The sequence below is a fragment of the Crassostrea angulata genome, chromosome 8, assembly GCF_025612915.1.
Source record: "Crassostrea angulata isolate pt1a10 chromosome 8, ASM2561291v2, whole genome shotgun sequence".
In the NCBI taxonomy this organism is placed as follows: Eukaryota; Metazoa; Mollusca; class Bivalvia; order Ostreida; family Ostreidae; genus Magallana; species Magallana angulata.
The window spans coordinates 28,604,959-28,625,621 of record NC_069118.1 but is presented as its reverse complement, the minus strand read 5'-3'; the positions used below and the strand labels follow the sequence as shown (position 1 = coordinate 28,625,621).

At 33.1% G+C, this 20,663-nt stretch overlaps 2 protein-coding genes and 1 pseudogene across 2 annotated transcripts; 1 reads left to right on the top strand and 2 right to left on the bottom strand.

The window, feature by feature from the left end:
* Positions 1–425: 425 nt before the first annotated feature.
* Positions 426–2,975, bottom strand: LOC128157654 (uncharacterized). The gene is made up of 2 exons (XM_052820227.1): positions 2,897–2,975; positions 426–2,132 (listed from the first exon to the last, which is right to left on the bottom strand). Exon 2 carries the CDS (start codon positions 2,123–2,125, stop codon positions 452–454), a length of 1,674 nt encoding a protein of 557 aa, XP_052676187.1. The 5' UTR covers positions 2,126–2,132; positions 2,897–2,975; the 3' UTR covers positions 426–451.
* Positions 2,976–8,621: 5,646 nt separating this feature from the next.
* On the top strand, positions 8,622–13,832 carry LOC128160865 (uncharacterized; annotated as a pseudogene).
* A 437-nt stretch (positions 13,833–14,269) lies between these two features.
* LOC128157653 (uncharacterized) lies at positions 14,270–17,120 on the bottom strand. Its single transcript, XM_052820226.1, has 2 exons — positions 17,034–17,120; positions 14,270–16,234 (listed from the first exon to the last, which is right to left on the bottom strand). Exon 2 carries the CDS (start codon positions 16,225–16,227, stop codon positions 14,548–14,550), a length of 1,680 nt encoding a protein of 559 aa, XP_052676186.1. The 5' UTR covers positions 16,228–16,234; positions 17,034–17,120; the 3' UTR covers positions 14,270–14,547.
* Positions 17,121–20,663: the final 3,543 nt, after the last annotated feature.

Below are 20,663 nucleotides of genomic sequence, written 5' to 3'. Positions count from 1 at the left end.
AGAACACTAAGAACTCTATTTATACATTTAGTATTATTTTATCATAAAAATCTTATGCATTGAAAATATTGAAAATTACGAATTATTTCTCTGTACATCTCAGGTATTGGGGAACATGATATTGAATTTGTTTTTTAAAATCTAACTTGAAAATTTAGATACAATATATGTTGACTTTCCCAATAGGAAATGGGACATCATTTTCTGTTTTATAAGGAAGCATTGCTTTATCAAATGCAATATCTTGGATATTTAGTTGAAAAAAAAGAAAATCATTTAAAAGCAAAAAAAACTCAACTTGCTCAACAATCCTGTATTAAATCACGTATATAATATGTAATATAATGAATGAGGAAACGATGACTGGATTTTAACTACCTGTTCAGTATACCTTAAGTTTTAAAAAAAAATGCCAAAATTATGAAAATGGTTTCTGCTTTATTTTTTTCAATCACCAATTTGGTGTCCATCTTAGAAAACTTATTTTCTTTACATTGCCTTTACTATATTCTGACACAAACAGATTGTCATTATTGTCCACACATAAACCAAAAGGATTGTTTAGATCACAGTTATCAATGTAACGGAGAAACTGTCCATTGTGAACCAGAATGTGGATACAATGGTTGTCTCTATCGGCTGTCAGGATACGACTATGACTGTCTGTTGTGATACCACGGGGTTTAAATGGTTTGTTCTTGGTAACTGAGGGATGACCGATGTACCTCCATCTGAGTTTCCCATCCTGATTAACCACGACAACTGCACTGGCCCCGAAATCAGCTACACAGATGTCATTGTTTCTGTTCTCTGTGATGTATTTAGTATTCCCTGAGTACAGAGGTTTACCTTCATCATCAAATTGAATTGTTTGTTTCTCTGTAGATCCCGAGTAACGGACAACTTTGGATTGAGTTTCATCATCACTGTACATGGTAACCAGGAGATCACCAGTAGAGGTGACACACAGCTTAAAAGGCCTCCATCCCTGTAATCTGATCAACTCTTCTGTCTGTTCATTCTTCACTTTATTCACGGTCCTTGTTGCCCTGTCGGAGTACAGTAGATCCCCATTACTGTTTACAACTATGTCATGGGGCCTTACTCCTGATTTTGTCCCGATTGTTTGGAGAAGTGAACCATTAATGTTAAAGCATTTGATTTTATTGGTGAATCCATGCGTCCATACACTGTCTTTATCTAGACAGGTAACACCGAGTAGTTTTTCATACCCAGTCTGTATTGTGGCAACAATCTCCGGTTCGTCCAATAGTTCTCTGACTGAAGTGTTGGGTTTGTTCAGTGTCAAGGCATTTTCTTTTGTAGCAGTTGATAATGGGGTGATCTGTCCAAACAAACTATACAGTTTCTCACTGTCTATCGGTTTTGGAATGTATGTTGGCAGTTTTACTTGAAGCTTGGGTGGAAGGTTGCTAAATTCTTTGATCGTTGAGTTGTATTCGATTGTAGAAGCTACTGCAGTAGATTTCTCGATTTCGTTTAAGGCAAGTAATGTTTGTTTTATGAGAGACTGTATCTGTTTGATTTCATCCAAATGTTTCTGTAAAATGTCTTTGTGTTTCACTTTTATCTCATTGATTTCAGTTTTCATTTTGTTGATGACGAGGTCGATTTCTCTGTGCCATTGCTCTCCTTGTTTGAACATTGTTGTTGTAAGTTTCTCATATCCTCCATCCAGGTTGGCAAGCTGATTTTCCAAGTCGAGTGCAATTTCTTCATATTTAGGAGAAATAAGATTTTCTAATTCCTCTGTGTCTTTTTCGATATTGTTTTTCTTTGTCTTGTAAACCTCTGTAACATCTACAAAAATATGTCCTCTATGTTGTTCAGAGGCAGTACAAGAGGAGCAAACAAATAGGTTGTTGCAATTCTTGCACAGCAAATCGCAATTTTTTTGTGGATGTGTCCTACATTTTGAATAAACGAGGGTTGATCTTCGTTCCTGGAATGGGACAATTTTATGTTTGTCATATTCATCTAAGATGTGATCTAATATACAGGGTTTGCAGAGGTTGACATGACAGAAATCACAATAGCTGTGTACTATGGCGGTCTCACAAAGGTCACATCGGTGCACATCCTGGGCACTAGAATGAGGATCCATAGTTTGTCTGTAAATTAAAATGAAAAATAATCAAAGTGAATGTTAGTCAGTGATAAGAGAAAATTAAATACGAAAAATATTACAGATTTAACTTAATTATGTATTATATAATGCTAAAATTGTTCTTGATGATATTTAAAATGCATATGAATTTATTTCTGAAAAAACATATACTATTATATATTTACATCTACCGAGTATTATTCCCTCTATTTTTTCTGGAAACTTTAAGTTAATTCATAGCTCTATAGAAACAGCCAGACTGAAATCAACACGCCCCGTTTATCTATAGCGGCTGAAACTGACAGGACTGAAATCTACACGCCCCGTTTATCGAGTGGTCGAAACCTGAAGATGTCAGACTCAAAGTCTCACAGGAAACGATTTGGCTGTTTCTTTTAATAGCTATCGTACTGATGTACATTAACAGTAATTTAGTGAATTTTACTTACTTTTTATAATCAGTTTATTGATTAATTAAAAGAAAGATGTAAATATAAATAATCATGCGGTTATGAAGGTAGCGAACATTGCAGAATAAATTTTATATAACCCGCTACCGCAGGTTATGTAGTTTTTCTGCAATGTAGGTAATTGATGAGCGCGCGAACGTAGAATAAATTTTTGGTGGTATAATAATACAAAACTGAATTTAAAACGAAAGTACTTTGTAGTTTAGTTTAATTATAATTATGTAATTCAACAACACGTCGGCATCTTAATTTTTCATGTATCATATTAGATTAGATTAAGAGTATAAGGAATACAAACCCCGTGTTAGTTGTTTATGATATTAATGGAATTGAGCATCTATCAAGTGTGCAGATTTTTCAAACATGGCTGAACCTGCTATTGTGGAATGTGGTCACCTGACAGAAAATATAAAACAGTTAGAGTTATTCCCCGTGTATTGTAATCTTGTATTTACCCCCCCCCCCCCGGTACTCCGTTCGATGACTTATTTTCAAACGTAGTACGTGTTTGTAAGAGTTTTACAGTTTAGTTTTAGAATGTTTGGCAGACATAGTCAAAATAAAGCAACGCATAGTTTACAGTAAATCTAACTATCGTATGTTGATGATGAAATCCAATGGCATGTACAATTCAGTGATCCCTTGTTGTATTTGAATGAATATATAACATCTAAAATGCTGTACACAATACTAAATAGAGATTAAATTAAATTAATTGATCTATCTGAAGAAAGGATGAAAACCATACCTTGCAATTATATATGCAAAATTTGTATATTCTTGGAATTTTAAACGGTTAAAGTGAATTAAACGGATCATGACGTATGCGGAGATTATAATTATGTCAATAATACTAGTGTATAACTACTACATCTACATAAAGACCCTGTAAAAAGTACATGTTTATATCCTTCATATGTTTACTTTTTACCGATTTGATCAGTGATTACTATCATTTCAAGATATATTACCATAGTCCGGTACTCCTTACACAATTTGGCTGAAGAAATTCGTTCCATTCATCATCAGCAGATACAACATATTACAACAAATGTTTAGAATATGGAATAAAAATCACCTTTCCACAAGAAATATAAATGTAAAGTGTATATATTCCTACGCCAACTGCCACCTGAGTCTTTTCACGAAAGTATATACGGTTCTTCGTTAGACATATTTTTTCACTAAATATACATGAATATTGCTTATATTATTAGAACAATTATATTACTTTCATGATTATTGTTTGACGGAATAGTTATGCAACACCTGCAACATATTTCTGATTGCACTCGTGTAGACTCTTTTTAAGCAGAGATGTGTGCATTGTTTGCGAGTGACCCAAGACCGGAAGCAGTATTTGCTACGGACATGAAGAACTATATATACCAGTTTCTAAATAAGTTAACTTAGAGATCGACTGAGCACTGTGCAAATTGAAGTAATTTGAAAGTCGAATGTCTTGGATGTGGGATGTCCCATATCTATTCTTGTTTAAAATGTGTTTTATTATGGATTAAATAATATATTCCGTGCGGGTACATGTATCATAGAATTATCAAAATAAAACTTGAATCCCGACATCTATTGCCAGTTAAAGCATTAAGAGCTGTATTATCTAGAATTTTATTTTGCTGCAAAAAGCTGCTAGTATGATAAGTCTGCATATAACTTAACTTTAATGGTAGATAAGATTTGATAAATTTAAATCATTACTTTTTGTCAGAGGAAAGATTTCTCTTCAAAGCAAGATATAGCAAATCAATTTTTGTACAAGACGACAATAATTCAATTATGCTCCAATTAAGGCTTACTAATGTACTTTTTACACATAAATATGGCTAAAAGATATTTAAAAACCATGAAATTATTTTTCATTTTAGTAGAAAATAAAATTTTTGTAAAAAAAAAAAATTCAACATGAAAATTTCAGCTTATATTGCTTTGATTAACTGTTGTATATATAATATTACCGTGATAAAGAAAAGGGACTTCTTATTAAAATTAACAATAAAGGTGGAATCAGATTTTCAACGACGGACTACAGATTGTTGGAAAAGTGAAAGGTGATACAGATTTGTTGAACATTGTGGATAATGCTAACATATCTCCTACTTTTCCATTAAGGAATCATTATCCAAATTAAAGTTGACAAATACCGAGGAATGCTCAAAACTCATGTGTGCAAGACCGGATATTGAACTTTAGTGTTTGGAATTTTTTTTTACTAATCTTTGTTTAGTCAAGATAGAATTGACATGTATTTTTTTTTCATGAATAACCAAAGATGACTAATATTCATGTTTTACATACGGGGGGGGGGGGGGGCAAGACAGAGGTTTTTTTCCAGGGCATTGTAATGGAAAAGAATTGGTAGACCGCCTTATTTATTCACTTAATTTGCATTCAAACATATCACTATATAAGAACAGAATTCAGCCTTTGTCAGCATATTTGACCCCCCCCCCCCCCCCAAAAAAAGGATAACTTATGCTCAAAGGGCAACGGCTTTTATGATATCTTCAATTTGATAGACAGCTTCATTCATTCTCTTTCTTAAGTATTAATCTCCTTTATTAAAATTCAAAAGCAGAACACAATAACATTTTTAAACATAATACATTGTACATGTATACCTAACCCCCTATCCCCCCCCCCCCCCTCCCCCCAGAAACACAGAAGCCAATTGATTTAAAAAGATACAAGCTATATGGTCTTTCTAAATATTCAGTCAGTTTCAATTCAGTGTCATAGTTAGCAGAGGTAAAGAAGATTTCAAACATTATAAATGTAAAGATTTTAAACATTATAAACATTAACAATATATGACCATTTTGACCACACCCTTCGGTATAACAAAGGACGTCTGTGAAACTATTCTGTTATGAATGGAATTCATTTATAGAACAGGTATACAAAATTACAAACTAAAAACACAATTATGAACTAAATCTGTTTTGACTGTAACAATTGCAATTAGCTTAAAGTGCCTGAGTGAAGATACATGTACATGTGTAGGTGTATCAATGTTTGGTTGACCGGTAATTTGTTTTAGGGGAGATGGTGGGGTTATTTCTGTCAACTTTCATTACATGTACAGTGAAATGAAATAAAACATTAAGAAGGTTTTTAATATTCGAAAATATTGAATTTTGAACGTCTTTAAGAAACAACGTGAGGTGTGCCAGTTTTCCAAACTTAGTACATGCAAGGGGTGTATATGGATACAAAATGACTTGAATTCGTCCCGTCTTAAATTCGCCAAAACAAAGGTAAAAGATACAAGATATTGGAATTCGCACACCAACAACAATTAAGGGGGAAAGAGCGAAAATAAAACGGGGGTGAATATTCCCCTTTATCCAGTATTTGATTTTTTCCTCCTCAGTTTTTATCTGAATTTTCTGTAAATTTAATCTTTGTACAATTTTTCTAGACCTACAATGTATCACCAAATATTCATCAACAGTGTGTGAATTTGTGATAAAATGCATTGCAACATGGTCATTAGTTTCTCTCCAAATCAATGATAAATATCTAAGATAGGTCTTTTACTTATAGTATTTTAAAGTTAAAAAAAAGAATCTGCATTTATCATAAGATTAATTTAGAAGAACTTTATCATCATGATGAGCTAAATTCTTTTGGAAGTTAGTAATATGGTTATGTTGAACAGGTATAATTGCAATTTTTGGACTTCTTTGATAGGGAGATATCCGGAGACTTTAAGAACAGGAAAAGAAAACGACTGAGCTCCAGGAAACACAGGTGGAGATGATGGCCGCTTTTCGTTAGAAAGCTGTTTCAGGTACAGGGCATTATGATAACTCTCAGATGTTCTCATCAATTCACTTTACCTCCCAAGTACAAAAACATAAACTGATATGCATATTGATTGCATTGGTGTTTTTGTATATTTATTAGAATCATTTTGTTAAAGGTTATATAGGTAATGCTTATTGATAATACTTATGACATGATTTACGTACATGTTTTTTTTCTCTCTAAATTCATATTTGTCACTCAATGTATTAAACTTTAGTGCAATACAATTAATTAACTATTCATACAGTAAAGTGTGTTTGTAATAAAAATTCATATGCATTAAAAATGTTGATATCTATAAATGGTCTTGAAAGTTTTGTTTCTTTTATCTACATGTAAATACTGTTTAAAAGTACTAGTTTCGTTTTCCCCAGGATCACATTGACAATTATGCATATATATATGTATTCATGAATTTTAACTGACAAAGCAAAACATTAAATAAAATTGTTGAGATGTTATCTACTTGTTAAGAGTCATTTAACGAGAACTGGACTTTCAGTGGGATGTAACTATTTAGTTTGCTGCTCATCAACACAAGCTGCCAATTACAAACTATTTCAAATTTGCCAAATGATGCCCATCAATATCAAAAAACTGTCGAAATGTAAAAGTTTCATTTTTCAAAGGCCTGCTAGCTCTAAAGTGTGAAAATTACTCCGTTTCCACTCAAATGTTTACAGAGCCTTATACATATATATTCTAACAAACGTTACGTTTTGTGTATTGATATCTATTAGTCAATGACTAGGCAGTTAACCATGAATAGACCCGTCAAATTCTGATCGGGCTTGGCCTTATATAGCCTTTATCAGGTGACCCGCTAATGAATATTCATGAAGTTAAATGATGTCTGTGAACGAAAACATTACGGGGTTTCCGCTCAAAAAGACGATGATGCAGCTAACACAAATTTATCGATGTCTTAACAGTCAGACGTAAGTATTTAAACAACGCAGATTGTGTTTATTCTGTCTAAACATCGTGGTATGTAGTATGTAAAACAGAAAATAGCTCTCGGAAGCGGCGAAGTGCTGAGCACGTGTTGACATAACTTGGAAGCGATCATTTTGGCAAAGAGTACTCAAGACACGTTAATTTATTGTAAATAGAGTTGCAAGTTAGATATAGACGACAGATAGTTGTTCTGATGTTTATCATTACTGGTTGAATAAGTTCCCCGTAGTATTTCTGCTGGATAGAAATCCTTGTATACAAAACACTGTAGTACAGTACCGTACTAAAATAAACATCAAGATTTGCATGTTTCAACACATACTTTATATATTATAAGATACTTCATGAACAATCGCATAGGAACATACTATAACAATATCAACAACAAATAAATAACTATGTACAATAACAATATTGGAATAAATAAATAAATAAATAGATAAATAAATTATTTAATCAGCAATGTTCATGGGTAGTAATAGTATAATACAGTACATATGAATTAATTTGAAAAAAAAGTACTGGCACGTACATTACAAACAATTTTCATTTACTTTCAGACAGTGCTGCAAGAAAGCAAGACACAGAAAAAGCTACCCAATTCAAAGACAATTACCAGTAAACCTACTACTATTAAGGATGATGTCATTGACCTCATTTCTGAAGACGGTGAGGGGAAAGAAGAAGATGAGAGTGAGGATTGGAAACTGAGAGAGAACAAGGAGAATTGAGGAATCTTCACCCCCAGGAAGTCGTTATCTGACAGAGATGGGGGTGGGGAATTGTCCACCCGAAGAATCAGAGGTCATCCCTGCAGAGCATATTCTCTCCCTAAGACCCTAAAACAAATGGGTATTTCAGCATTTTGTATTTCAGACTTAATGTTGTACCTTTCTTGAAAATAGTTTATATATGTGTGTTTTAATGGGCATTTGAAAATTTCAATGTGTACTTTATGACTTTTTATGATTTTTGATCATTTTAGATTTTTGGTTGAAGATTTGAGGTTTTTTTCAAACTTACTTATTATTTAATAAAACTAAAATGCCTTAATTAGTAATTTAGTAATGAAAAATAGATGTGCATCTACCTCATCTATTTCATTATATATGTGGTTCTCATCAGTTGCCTTATGTGTACTATATGGTGGTCAATTATACATGTAGTATATATTTAAGATGTATTACTGATTTCAGTTTCCTATCCTGTCTGTGCATTATCTCTCAGAAAAGGCGCCATGAATGACCATCTTGACTTGTCTTGGGGGAGAAGAGAAAAAGTCTGCTCTTAGAAAGTAAGTTGTTGATAAGGTCTGACATTTTAGTTTGTTGTACATGTTCAAAATTAAAAATATGACGCAGCAAAAGTTTATATGAGTAAAAAATTGGTAAATGTTAAATATAGTCTAAGAATATTGCAAGCATAAAGATTTTAATGTGTTAATTATGCTGCCAGTTATTTTAATTTAGATGGAAAATTTTGTATTTTGATAACAAAGAAATATGATTATATTAAGTTTTGTACATACTCTGTATGCCATTTGTGATCATTCTACTTTATATTCGATATAACATTGATGAGACATTGAAGGATAAGTCACATTCATCATATTCGGGACTTGATTTGAAATCAAATTTTTCAGGCCAACTCCAAAAAGGAAACCAATGGCTAAGTTGGTCTACAACCTGATGTCAGAGAGAGACATCAAGATAAAGCTGAAGGAGGTGGGACTGTCAACAGCTGGGGACAAGAAGGTATGGTAGATGAAGATCCGTAAAATGCATTACAAATTGATACAGTTTCAGGGACGAGTCATGATAATTTTAATGCAGTCAGTGACAGGGTGAATGTCTTGCACAATATGTGCAGAGTATTATTAAAAGTGATCCTTTTTAAATTTCATTTTTGTAAAATTACTGTTTTGAATAGAAAAGAAAACATATTTGGGTTTAATAGCTCTTAAAATATTTAACCAAGAAAAAATATTAAGTCAAGTTATCTTTTTGAAAAAGTATTTTTCAATTTTGATTTTAAATCTTAACTTTTTTTCACTGTGACTGACATTTAAATTCAAGATGGATTTAACATAAATCAATCTCTTAATCTGTTGTGTATATATTAGAAACACATTTTATACAAATACTTTATATACCTTATTTTAGCGAGTACTTAAATCTGCGATTCAACTGTTTTGAATCAAATGGTGAGAATATAAAATCACTATCACTGAATTTTTAATAAAACTACATGTAGTTTACATCTGTCTGTAAAATAGAAGCGAGATTCTAAATTACATGAAATGTTCTCCTCATGATTTTATGTGGATATTAATTCCTCTCGTTTAATAAGGAATCTGCAGTACTAGCATGCCTGTGCAGAATTGCATTTTGAAGAGCTTGATGTTTCATTTTTGATGTCAAGAAAAGACTTCATTATTATTATAGCAGTTTGTGAAAATATTAGATGTGCAGAGACTAGGAAGCATTGGAATAATATGGTGTTTATTTGCAGACTCTGGTCAGAAGACATCATGATTTTGTGATGCTGTACAATTCTGAGTGTGATGCACTGAAGCCTACATGTAAGTCAGGTATGTTTAATTGTTTATTATATGCATGTACCAGTATACACAGATTAATATTATTTAGCTTCTCAGTGACAATGTGTGCTTCAATCAGAAAAGACTATGTCTAGCCTTTTGAAGTGAAAGAAGTGCCCAGGACCCCTCAACTGAACCAAAATAAAAAGAAAGTTGAATAATATGCCAAATTTTCTAACACCATGTTTAAGTGTTTGTTGTATTAAGACCTCGTATTTTTTACAACATATGAAAAAAGTGCATGTACCAGTAATGTAAACAAACATTGACTGTGATTTTATTTTTAATGGTAAAATATTTTAAACCTTGAAATTATTTGATGAGCAAAAACAATTCAAAATCTTGATTTATTTATGCACTCCATGTTACAGTCTACTTTTAGATTTAGTGATCCTTATTTCCACTTTTATTTGTAGTGCAGGAGATAGGGAAAGACGTGGAAAAAACAGAGAACATTAGAAACAGGAGCAGGACAGACCACAGTGTAAGGAAGCGTGGATACACCTGACTCCTTAAAACAGTCCATGTGTACTCTTTTGTTATTCAGTGTATCATATTTTACATTAGATTATGAACTGCTTTATGCTAGCTTAGTAAAAGTATATGTTCATATTTAAAATATTCTTTCAATTGGTATATTTTTCTTTACATGCTTATTTTGATCAAGAGTTTTCTTTTTCCCATATTTCTTATTGTTCAAAGAAAATATGTGTACATGTGTTATGTGTATGTTGCTGCATTATTAGAAAGAAACAAGCAGCTGCATTTTGATTAGAGACATACAAAAACATATGCATGTAATATATCTTGTGTGTGAGTACCAGTGAATAATTTTTTAGGATAAAATCATTGTATTAATGGTACTTGCATGTATTTTCAGAGGCTTCTTATCGAGAAAAATAGTTCACCTGCCACTATAGAAAAGGCCCAGAAGATTTACAGTAAGTTTTCTATAATGTAACTAGGGATTTATTGGTTGATACTTTTCTGTTGGTCTTTGTATATATAAGAATTAAACTTGTTGTATTTAGGGTCACTTAAGCTAGAGTAATTTAACATTGTTATGATTTCAGTAAAAAAAACACAAGTCCCATTTCTTTGACTTGATCGCCCAGACAAAGAAGAGAATGAGAGAACAGAGAATGAAACAGACAAAGTCATCAGACAGAAAAGATCCGGGCCCAGAGAGTGAGACAGAGACTTCAGTGACTGAGGCCAGTGACACGGGGACAGTGGGGACACTGAGTGAATCTGAGGGGGAGGGGAGGAGGATGTCCAGTAGGAACAGGAAGAGGGCAGGGATGGGACAGTGTGATGTGGAGGAGATGTTGTCAGTGAATCAGGGTATTATTAAAATGTCCTCCCAAAGCGAGACTGAGGGTGGGACGCGGAGGAAGTCAAGCCGACTGAAAGAGAAAGTCATCAGGGAGGAAGACATGGAAACGGAGAACTCAGATGGAGATGGGAGTGAATTGGAGGTTGTTTCCCTGCAGAGTGAGACAGAAAGGGAAAGTAGGATATCGGTGAGGCATCAAGGGAAGAACATGTCAGATCAAGGGAAGACTGGTGGAAGTTGTGTGGAGGATGAGAGTGAAAGGAGGATGAAGAAATCTAGAAATTCAAAGGGAGCGAAAAAAGGGGTAGCAGAAGTAGATGAAGATTCTTACCCAGTCTCTCAGATTGAAATCGATGGAAAATTGAGGCGGAGGTCAGTGAGGAACAAAAACAAAATTGAAAGTAGCAAAGGTAATGAAAATGAAAGCACTGAAGATAAGGAACAAAATAATCAAAGAAGAACAAGAAGCAGAAATGCTTCTGTGTGTGCAATGACTAATTCTACATAAGAAAGATCTATTGGACAAGAAAGAAAACGGAATAGAAACACAGGTGATGAACCGGAAGAAAATAGATCACAAAACCAAAGGCCTAGAAGGGGTACACAGAAATTACAGTCAGATCCAAATTCATCTCGGGCAAGAAGGCTTACTGTGAGGTAGATGCAGGGAAATCTTCTGAAGAAAAAGTGACTGAAATGGAGGTGAAATCAGATTTTCAAGAATAAGATGAATTCTCTGCAGAAAGGAATGAACCTGATTTGTTGAACATGGTGGATAAAGCTGACATCTCGTCGACTCTTCCAGGAAAAAATGGCCGTTCTAAATCCAAGTCATATAAAAATGAGGGAACTTTAAAAAGGAAAAAGAATTTAAAGCGTAGTCAGAATAGTGATATTGAAGATGAAATAGTTGATGAACATGGTATTCATGAGGAGAAAAAAGATGTGGAACTTGAACCAAGTACTTGGTCCGATGATAAAGAGAAGGAAATGGTGAAAAATGAAGAAAATCTGATAGAGAATTTGAATGGAGAAAAACACATCTCCATTAAAAACCAGACAGACAAAAGTGGTGGTTTTGTGGCTGATGGGTCTGGTTGTGCTTCATTGCAGACAACACCAAAACCAACAAAATAAGGCAGAAAAATCTAAAAATCCAGAAAAAGGTACTAAAATCTAGTAGTGTCAGACTGTTCTAGATCATGTATTAGTATATTATATAATATATAATGTACTAATACATGATCTAGAACAGATTAGAAAATATATATGAGTCATACATTGTAGTGTCAAATGCAATGGTTCTCAGAGAGAGACATTTTATTGCATTTAATGTCTGTATTTGTTAGGCTAATATTATCTTTATTTATTAATTATTATATGTATTGCAATGTTTGGTAGATGACAGTCTCCATATAGATGAGACACCAGTGAAGGAGTATGATGTGGATAACATTTCCACCTTGTGGCCAGCACTAAGTGGAGAAGTGGATGTCTCCACATCAAGGACCCGTCATCTCTCCAGCATCTCCACCAAGAGTGACAAGTCCAACTGTAGTGATTTTTCCGCAGTCTTCTCTCCAATCAAAGATCTGAAGGTGACTTCTATTTCTTAGCATTGTAGCAGTACATATACAGTATAAATATACCGTATACATGTATATATGTGCAGCATATTTATTGTATTTAATTGTATTTAATTGTATTTAATTGTTTTTTTTAATATTGTTTATAACATTTTTTTTTTAGATATAATAATTTTTGCTTCTAGACATTTTAGATTCAGTCAGATTTTCATTTGCATTTATATGTTTTGTTCTTACCTCCACTTAGAATATGGAAGGGGAAGATGAAAAAACTGAAAGACCTCCTGTGAAAAGGTTTGAATTTGTTTCTTTTCAATGTTTCTGTGTTTTCCATGTACTAGTATTCAAATTAATATATGTAGCATGTGTTTACAAAAATGGTACTTATATTAATTTTAAAATAGCTTTCATCATATTTAGCACCTTTTGAACTGCCTTTGACTGCTTGGATTGATTTTTTTGAAAATAAATTTCACAGAAGCTTGGCTTAAAATGCACTTATCTTTAAAACACGTTGATTTTCATGTAGATGCCTGAGTGAAAAAAAGTTTTTTTGAATTTTGAATGCAATAACTTTCATATACTAACAGTAGTTGGTTGATATACATCTTTCAATGAGATAAAATATTTTTTACCGGTACCAGGTATATGTTTGAATTTTAATTTTGAAGTTTTTAAAAAACACATTTTGGGTTTTATTTATTATAAGATTTGTTTAGAAACACAGCATCACCAGAATGATCCAGAATCTCATTTCGGATGAGATAACCTTGGGGTTATGTTGAATGATTATAATAGTAATTTTTGTCTTTCTTGGATAGGGAGATTTCTGGTGACTTTGAAAACAGGAAGAGGAAACGACTGAGTAAACCAGTCTCCAGGAAACGCAGGCGCAGATGATGGCCGCTTTCCTTTAGAAAGTTGTTCCAAGTACACAGCATTATGTGAACTTTCAAATGTTCAAATCTGTTAACTTTTTTATATGGAATAAATAACATAAATTTATATATATATATATATATATATATATATATATATATATATATATATATATATATATATATATATATATATTGATTGGACTAAGTGTTTTTGTATATTTAAGTATTATTTTGTAAAAAGTTATATATTATAATTACATATAAATACTTCTCAATTTCGTATTTATCATTCATTGTAAAAACTCTAGTGCAATACCAGTAGAACACTATTTAGTATGCATGTATATTTTGTCATAAAAATCTAATGCATTAAAAATATTGAAATTTATTAATTGTTCTGTAGATTCCAAGTATTGGGAAACTTTGGCTTGAAATTGTTTTTTAAAAATCTTGATGTGTTGAAGATTTAGATACAATATATGTTGACTTTACCAAAAGGAAATGGGGCGTCATTTTCTGTTTTATAAGGAAGCATTGCTTTAATTATCAAATGCAATATCTTGGACATTTAGTTGTAAAAAAAAGAAAATCGTATAAAACAAATGAAAACTCAACTTGCTCAACAATCATGTATTATATCACGTATAATATGTAATATAATGAATGAGGAAATGATGACTGGATTTTAATAACATGTTAAGTATATCTTAAGTTATAAAAAAATTGCCAAAGTAATGAAAATGGTTTCTGCTATATCTTTATCAGTCACCAATTTGGTGTCTTTCTTAGAAATTTTATTTTCTTTACATTGCCTTTTTTATATTCTGACACAAACAGATTTTCATTATTGTCCACACATAAACCATAAGGATTGTTTAGATCACAGTTATCAATGTAACGGAGTAACTGTCCATTGTGATCCAGAATGTGGATACAATGGTTGTCTCTATCGGCTGTCAGGATACGACTATGACTGTCTGTTGTTATACCACAGGGTTTAAATGGTTTGTTCTTGGTAACTGAGGGATGACCGGAGTATCTCCATCTGAGTTTCCCGTCCTGATTAACCACCACTACTGCCCTGGCCCTGAAATCAGCTACACAGATTTCATGGTTTCTGTTCTCTGTGATGTATTTAATGTTACTATTCCCTGAGTACAGAGGTTTACCTTCATCATCAAATTGAATTGTTTGTTTCTCTGTAGAACCCAAATACCGGACAACTTTGGATTGAGTTCCATTATTACTGTACATAGTAACCAGGAGATCACCAGTAGAGGTGACACACAGATTACAAGGAATCCATCCCTGTAATATGATCAACTCTTCTATCTGTCCATTCTTTACTTTATTCACTGTCCTAGTTTTCCATTCGGAGTATAGTAGATCCCCATCACTGTTTACAACTATGTCATTGGGATATTGTCCTGATTTTGTCCCGATTGTTTGGAGAAGTGAACCTTTAATGTTAAAGCATTTGATTTTATTGGTGCATTCATCAGTCCATACACCGTCTTCATCTAGACAGGTAACACCGAGAAGTTTTTCACACCCAGTCTGTATTGTGGCAACTAGCTCCGGTTCATCCAGTAGTTCTCTGACTGAAGTGTTGGGTTGGTTCATTAACGAGACACTTTCTTCTTTAGCAGTAGATAATGGGGTGATCTGTCCAAACAAACTATACAGCTTCTCACGGTCTATCGGTTTTGGAATGTATGTTGGCAGTTTTACTTGAAGCTTGGGTGGAAGTTTGCTAAATTCTCTGATATTTGAGTTGTATTCAATGGTAGGAGCTACTGCAGTAGATTTATCGATTTCGTTTAAGGCAAGTAATGTTTGTTTTATCAGAGACTGTATCTGTTTGATTTCATCCAAGTGTTTCTGTAAAATGTCTTTGTGTTTCACTTTTATCTCGCTGATTTCAGTTTTCATTTTGTTGATAACGATGTCGATTTCTCTGTGCCATTGCTCTCCTTGTTTGGACATTGTTGTTGTAAGTTTCTCATATCCTCCATCCAGGTTGGCAAGCTGATTTTCCAAGTCTATTGCAATTTCTTTATATTTAGGAGAAATAAGATTCTCTAATTCCTCTGTGTCTTTTTCGATATTGTTTTTCTTTGTCTTGTAAACCTCAGTAACATCTACAAATATATGTCCCCTGTGTTGTTCAGAAGCAGTACAAGAGGAACAAACAAATAGGTTGTTGCAATTCTTGCACAGCAAATCGCAATTTTTTTGTGGATGTGTCCTACATTTTGAATAAACGAGGGTTGATCTTCGTTCCTGGAAAGGGACAATTTTATGTTTGTCATATTCATCTAAGATGTGATCTAGTATACAGGGCTTGCAGAGGTTGACATGACAAAAGTCACAGTAGCTGTGTACTATGGCGGTCTCACAAAGGTCACATCGATGCACATCCTGGGCACTTGAGCGAGGGTCCATAATTTGTCTACAAATTAAAATGAAAAAATCAAAGTAAATGTTTGTAAGTGATCAAGCAAAAATAAACACTAAAATTTTTTACAGATCTTACTTATGTATTGTTATTATTTTAATTATATTTAAAATGCATTGTTTATCGATTGGTCGAAACCCACAGCGAGTTCAGAAAAATCACGGACTCCATGAAAATCATGATGAGGTCAAACTCAAAATTCCATAGGTGACGATTCGGCTGTTTCTTTTACCTATCGTACTGATGTACTCGTACATTAGCAGTGATGTAGTAAATTTTACTTTTGATAATCAGTTTAATAATTTGGTAAAAGAAAAAAAAGATATAAATATAAATAATAAAATGCTTTCTTTGATGATTCATTCGGGATATGAAGGTAGCGATCATTGCAGAAAATATTGACAGAACCCGCTACCGTAAGTTATGAATTTTTCTGCAATGTCGCCACCTTCATATCCCGCATGAATCACCAAAGAAAGCAGTTTATTGTTTAGATATATAAAATATGTCTTAGGTCACTCGAAAAGTGTGATAATTGTATGTTGTCGCTCTGCTTTCATCAAAGATTTCCAAAGAAAATAGTCAAATAGAATAATCGACTTGTATTAATTGATAAGCGTGTGAACGTAAAATAAATTTTAGGTAGTGTAATAATACAATGAATTTAAAAACGAAAGTACTTAGTACTAGTAGTTTTGTTTAGATACAATTATATTAAACAACAACACGTCGGCGTCTTAATTTTCTATGTATTATAATAGATTAGATTATTAAGTTTATAAGAAATACAAACCTTGTGTTAGTTGTTTATGATATTCATGGAATTGGAAATCTATCAAACGTGCAGACGTTCTCAAATATGACCGAGCCTGCTTGTGTGGAATGTGGTCACCTGACAGAGAATTAAAACAGTTAGAGTTATTCCCCGTGTATTGTAGTTCCGTTTCTACACCCCCCCCCAGCTAGTTAGCTAGTTATATATAATTTAAGTGTAAGATGTAGTGAAGAAAAGAATATTTAAATATTATATTTATTAAAGGTATATATGCCGTTTTTAATGGCATTTTTGCGATGTTGAAAAACAGACACTAATTTTATTTTGCCAGCAAGTGGTTGACTATAGATTCATGGAAAAAGGTTTACAAAAAATGTTCGGATTTTTTTTATAAACATCAACGAGGTTTTAACCATGAAAATGAATAACAACGATTTATATGTACCTACATTTATGCATATTCATAAACGATGAAAGCTTGCGATGGATTTTTGCATGTGCGCTGAAATAGTAATTCAGAACAGCAGCATGGTAAACGGGGTAATACGACAGGTTTGTTTACAATTGTTTGAGTTTATATAAATAGATTTTTGTGCTGCTAACAGAAAACAATATCAGATATGGTCATCTGCATTTTATGTGGATGGTTGCGTATCGGTGTCGATTGTTATCGTTATCGACACAGATTTTTTCACCTAGCTCTTTTGCAATTGACCATAAATTTGACAACCAATAGCTATAAAATTAAATTTTCTTGGGCCCTCGACTCAAAACAGCAAGAAGCTGACAAGGTGGTCTGCAATATAGATTCTCATTTTACAACGTTCTCTGTCCAACTGTTTCTTTCTTTTCTCTCCGAACGCTTTATTCCACTACCAACAGACTGACCACGTTCCTGCGTCGACATCATGTGTACCTACGTTCTAAAATTAGCTTGTCACACCACGTGCTTATGAATATTTCAAAGTTGGCCGTTTATTGACCAACCCGGTTGGTAAATAAATAAAAATTATAATTTATATGTAATACTTTTAAATTAATGCTTTTGATTTAAACTGTATAATATGCATGCAGAGAGTTCATAACTTTTGTAGCTTAGTGGATCGAAAAACGCAAATTAAAACGGCATATACAGGTATATACCTTTAAAATTATATGACCATTCTGGTCACACCCTAGAGTAAGGACCCCTACCCTCGGATTCATAGATTTAACAAATTTGGTAAAGGACTAGCTTAATTTATATTCTCTCTAATTATGCAGGCAGTTTCAATTCAGCTTCAATAGAAGTAAAAAGGAAACCTTATAACATTTTATATATATATATATATATATATATATATATATATATATATATATATATATATATATATATATATATATATATATATATATATATATATATATATATAAACTGTATGACCGGTAAACCCAACCATAAAACCTTGGGGACCCAATATCACAGAGGGTAGAGCTGTCCAAAATCATTATTTCAGCTGGCACAGTGAAAAAGTTGTTCGCTCCAAGGCTATGCTTGTTAAGAAAGATGTACTACATATAACTGATAGAAAATATCGAAATGGGAAAGCTACTTCCATCTACCGATAGAACCGATAGATACCTTTGATTTCATTAATCACTGAGCACTCACTGCATCTATTTACATGTAATATCAAACAATTAACCCCAAAAACCACATTATTTTCTTTAAGAAGTCAATAATAGCATGTGTTTTGTGCTATATCTGATTGTTACTTTTAATACAAAAAAGTATGTCTACTGCAATTTACAAATTTATAAACTGTAAATTGACAATATCGATTACCTATTGCATACTACCCCCCCCCCCCTTTAGCTTGAATATCAATGTATCATCGTACTTTTGTAGTGAGAATCTAAGTGTACATGTAATACACATACATGTATCTTTTGAGTTATATTATGTCCTCTGACGAATTTTTTTGCACAGACATTTACAGTTCATCTTGCTTTTTCTAGAACTTCTAAAATAAATGCAAAAACTTTTTGTAAAGAACTTTTTAAAGACTGAATTGAATCGCCGAACAGAAACATTCTTGTACGAAATATAACAATCATATTTAAGTGAAGATTCTCAATTCGCCCATCGAGCAATTTTGACAAAGCATATTTAGCAACTATTATGTTATTCAACGTGATTTAAACTTTAAGCAAACAGACCAAGAATGGGGAGAGACACAATGAAAACAAAATGCACGTGAAAGTAAATCTACTTTATCCAGGCCTGATCTTATTGCGTGTCTATGTACACAGTCAGATTAAATTTCTTCTTCAGAAATGGTGAGGAAAAGTGAAAGGTGATAGTTTGTTTAAATGAAGTGATTGGAATCGATTTTGTATTATGGGTAAACACTAATATTCTACAGATCCAACATGGCCTCGCGGATTTTTCATTTTGTTTGCGAAGATGGGTCGTTCTGTGTAATGTTGGGCTCTGCGGGACAGTATATGTATATACGGGGTATGGTTTAATATCGATGCGGGCAGGTGCCACTGAAATAACCTTATATTTAATGTGCTATAATTAACAACATTGCATAATTACATCTTTGAGGAAGAAAATTAAACATTGCAAATTTCAATGCAAATAAGGTGCTAGGAAGAAAATATACATATTCATGAAAAGAAAACTTGATATTTACAAATAAACCGTGATTTTCGCAAAACGTTGAAGAAGATACTAGTAAGTCAATATTGGAAGAAGAAGCGATTCCGTAATTAGGTATTACACCAAGGAATCAAGGTGATGAAATGGACAAAGTACACAAGGAGATTCCCAACTAGACAAGTGAGACTTTAAAAGTTTTTTTTATTTAATATCAAGTAGGAATAAAGTTTCTTTCTTTTCTTTTACGAAAGAGTGGTTTCTGAAGTAGACCTATCTTTGAATAACTTTTGAAAGATCGATGGCTCACGGCAAAAATCTCTTAATTAATAGTTTTAATTGTTCCACAGAGGAGGGAGAATTATTTATTCATGAATAAAAGACGGATGGGTGATTACTCTCTGAGCGGCATAATCCGTGTTAAAAACTATATTTTATTCAACTTCTTTTTTTTTCTTCCCTTGATTGGTACATGTAAAATCCAGGCAACGGACGAGTGTGAAATGATTCCGATATAAATAGAATTTATTGATAGAAAAGGTAAGAAGATCACAAAATTAAAGCACAATGATGAACTGAATTTGTTTTGACAGAAACATTTACAATTAGCTCCAAATATGTTTGGTTGCCTGGTAATTTGGGAGGGGAGGTGGTTTTTCTGTCCATTTTCATTTCATGTACAGTAGGATGAAATGAACCATTAAGGATGAATGACGATTTACCGCTTTTGGTAAAATATTTGCAAGCATTGAATTTTGAACATCTTTCAGAAACAACGTGCATTGCGCCAGTTTTGTTCAAAGTTATAGTACATGCAAGAGCTAGGTGTCCATCGGTGAAAAAATAATGGGGCATGACAAGAATCATACATTCCGACCCCCACACCCCCGCCCTTCCCCATACCCAAACCCTCCCCACGCACTAACACTTCTTTTTCATGAACTTCCCAACCCTCTGTGTTGGCCCTCCGCTCTCTCTCCCCCTCCCCCGGCTTTATAATGATA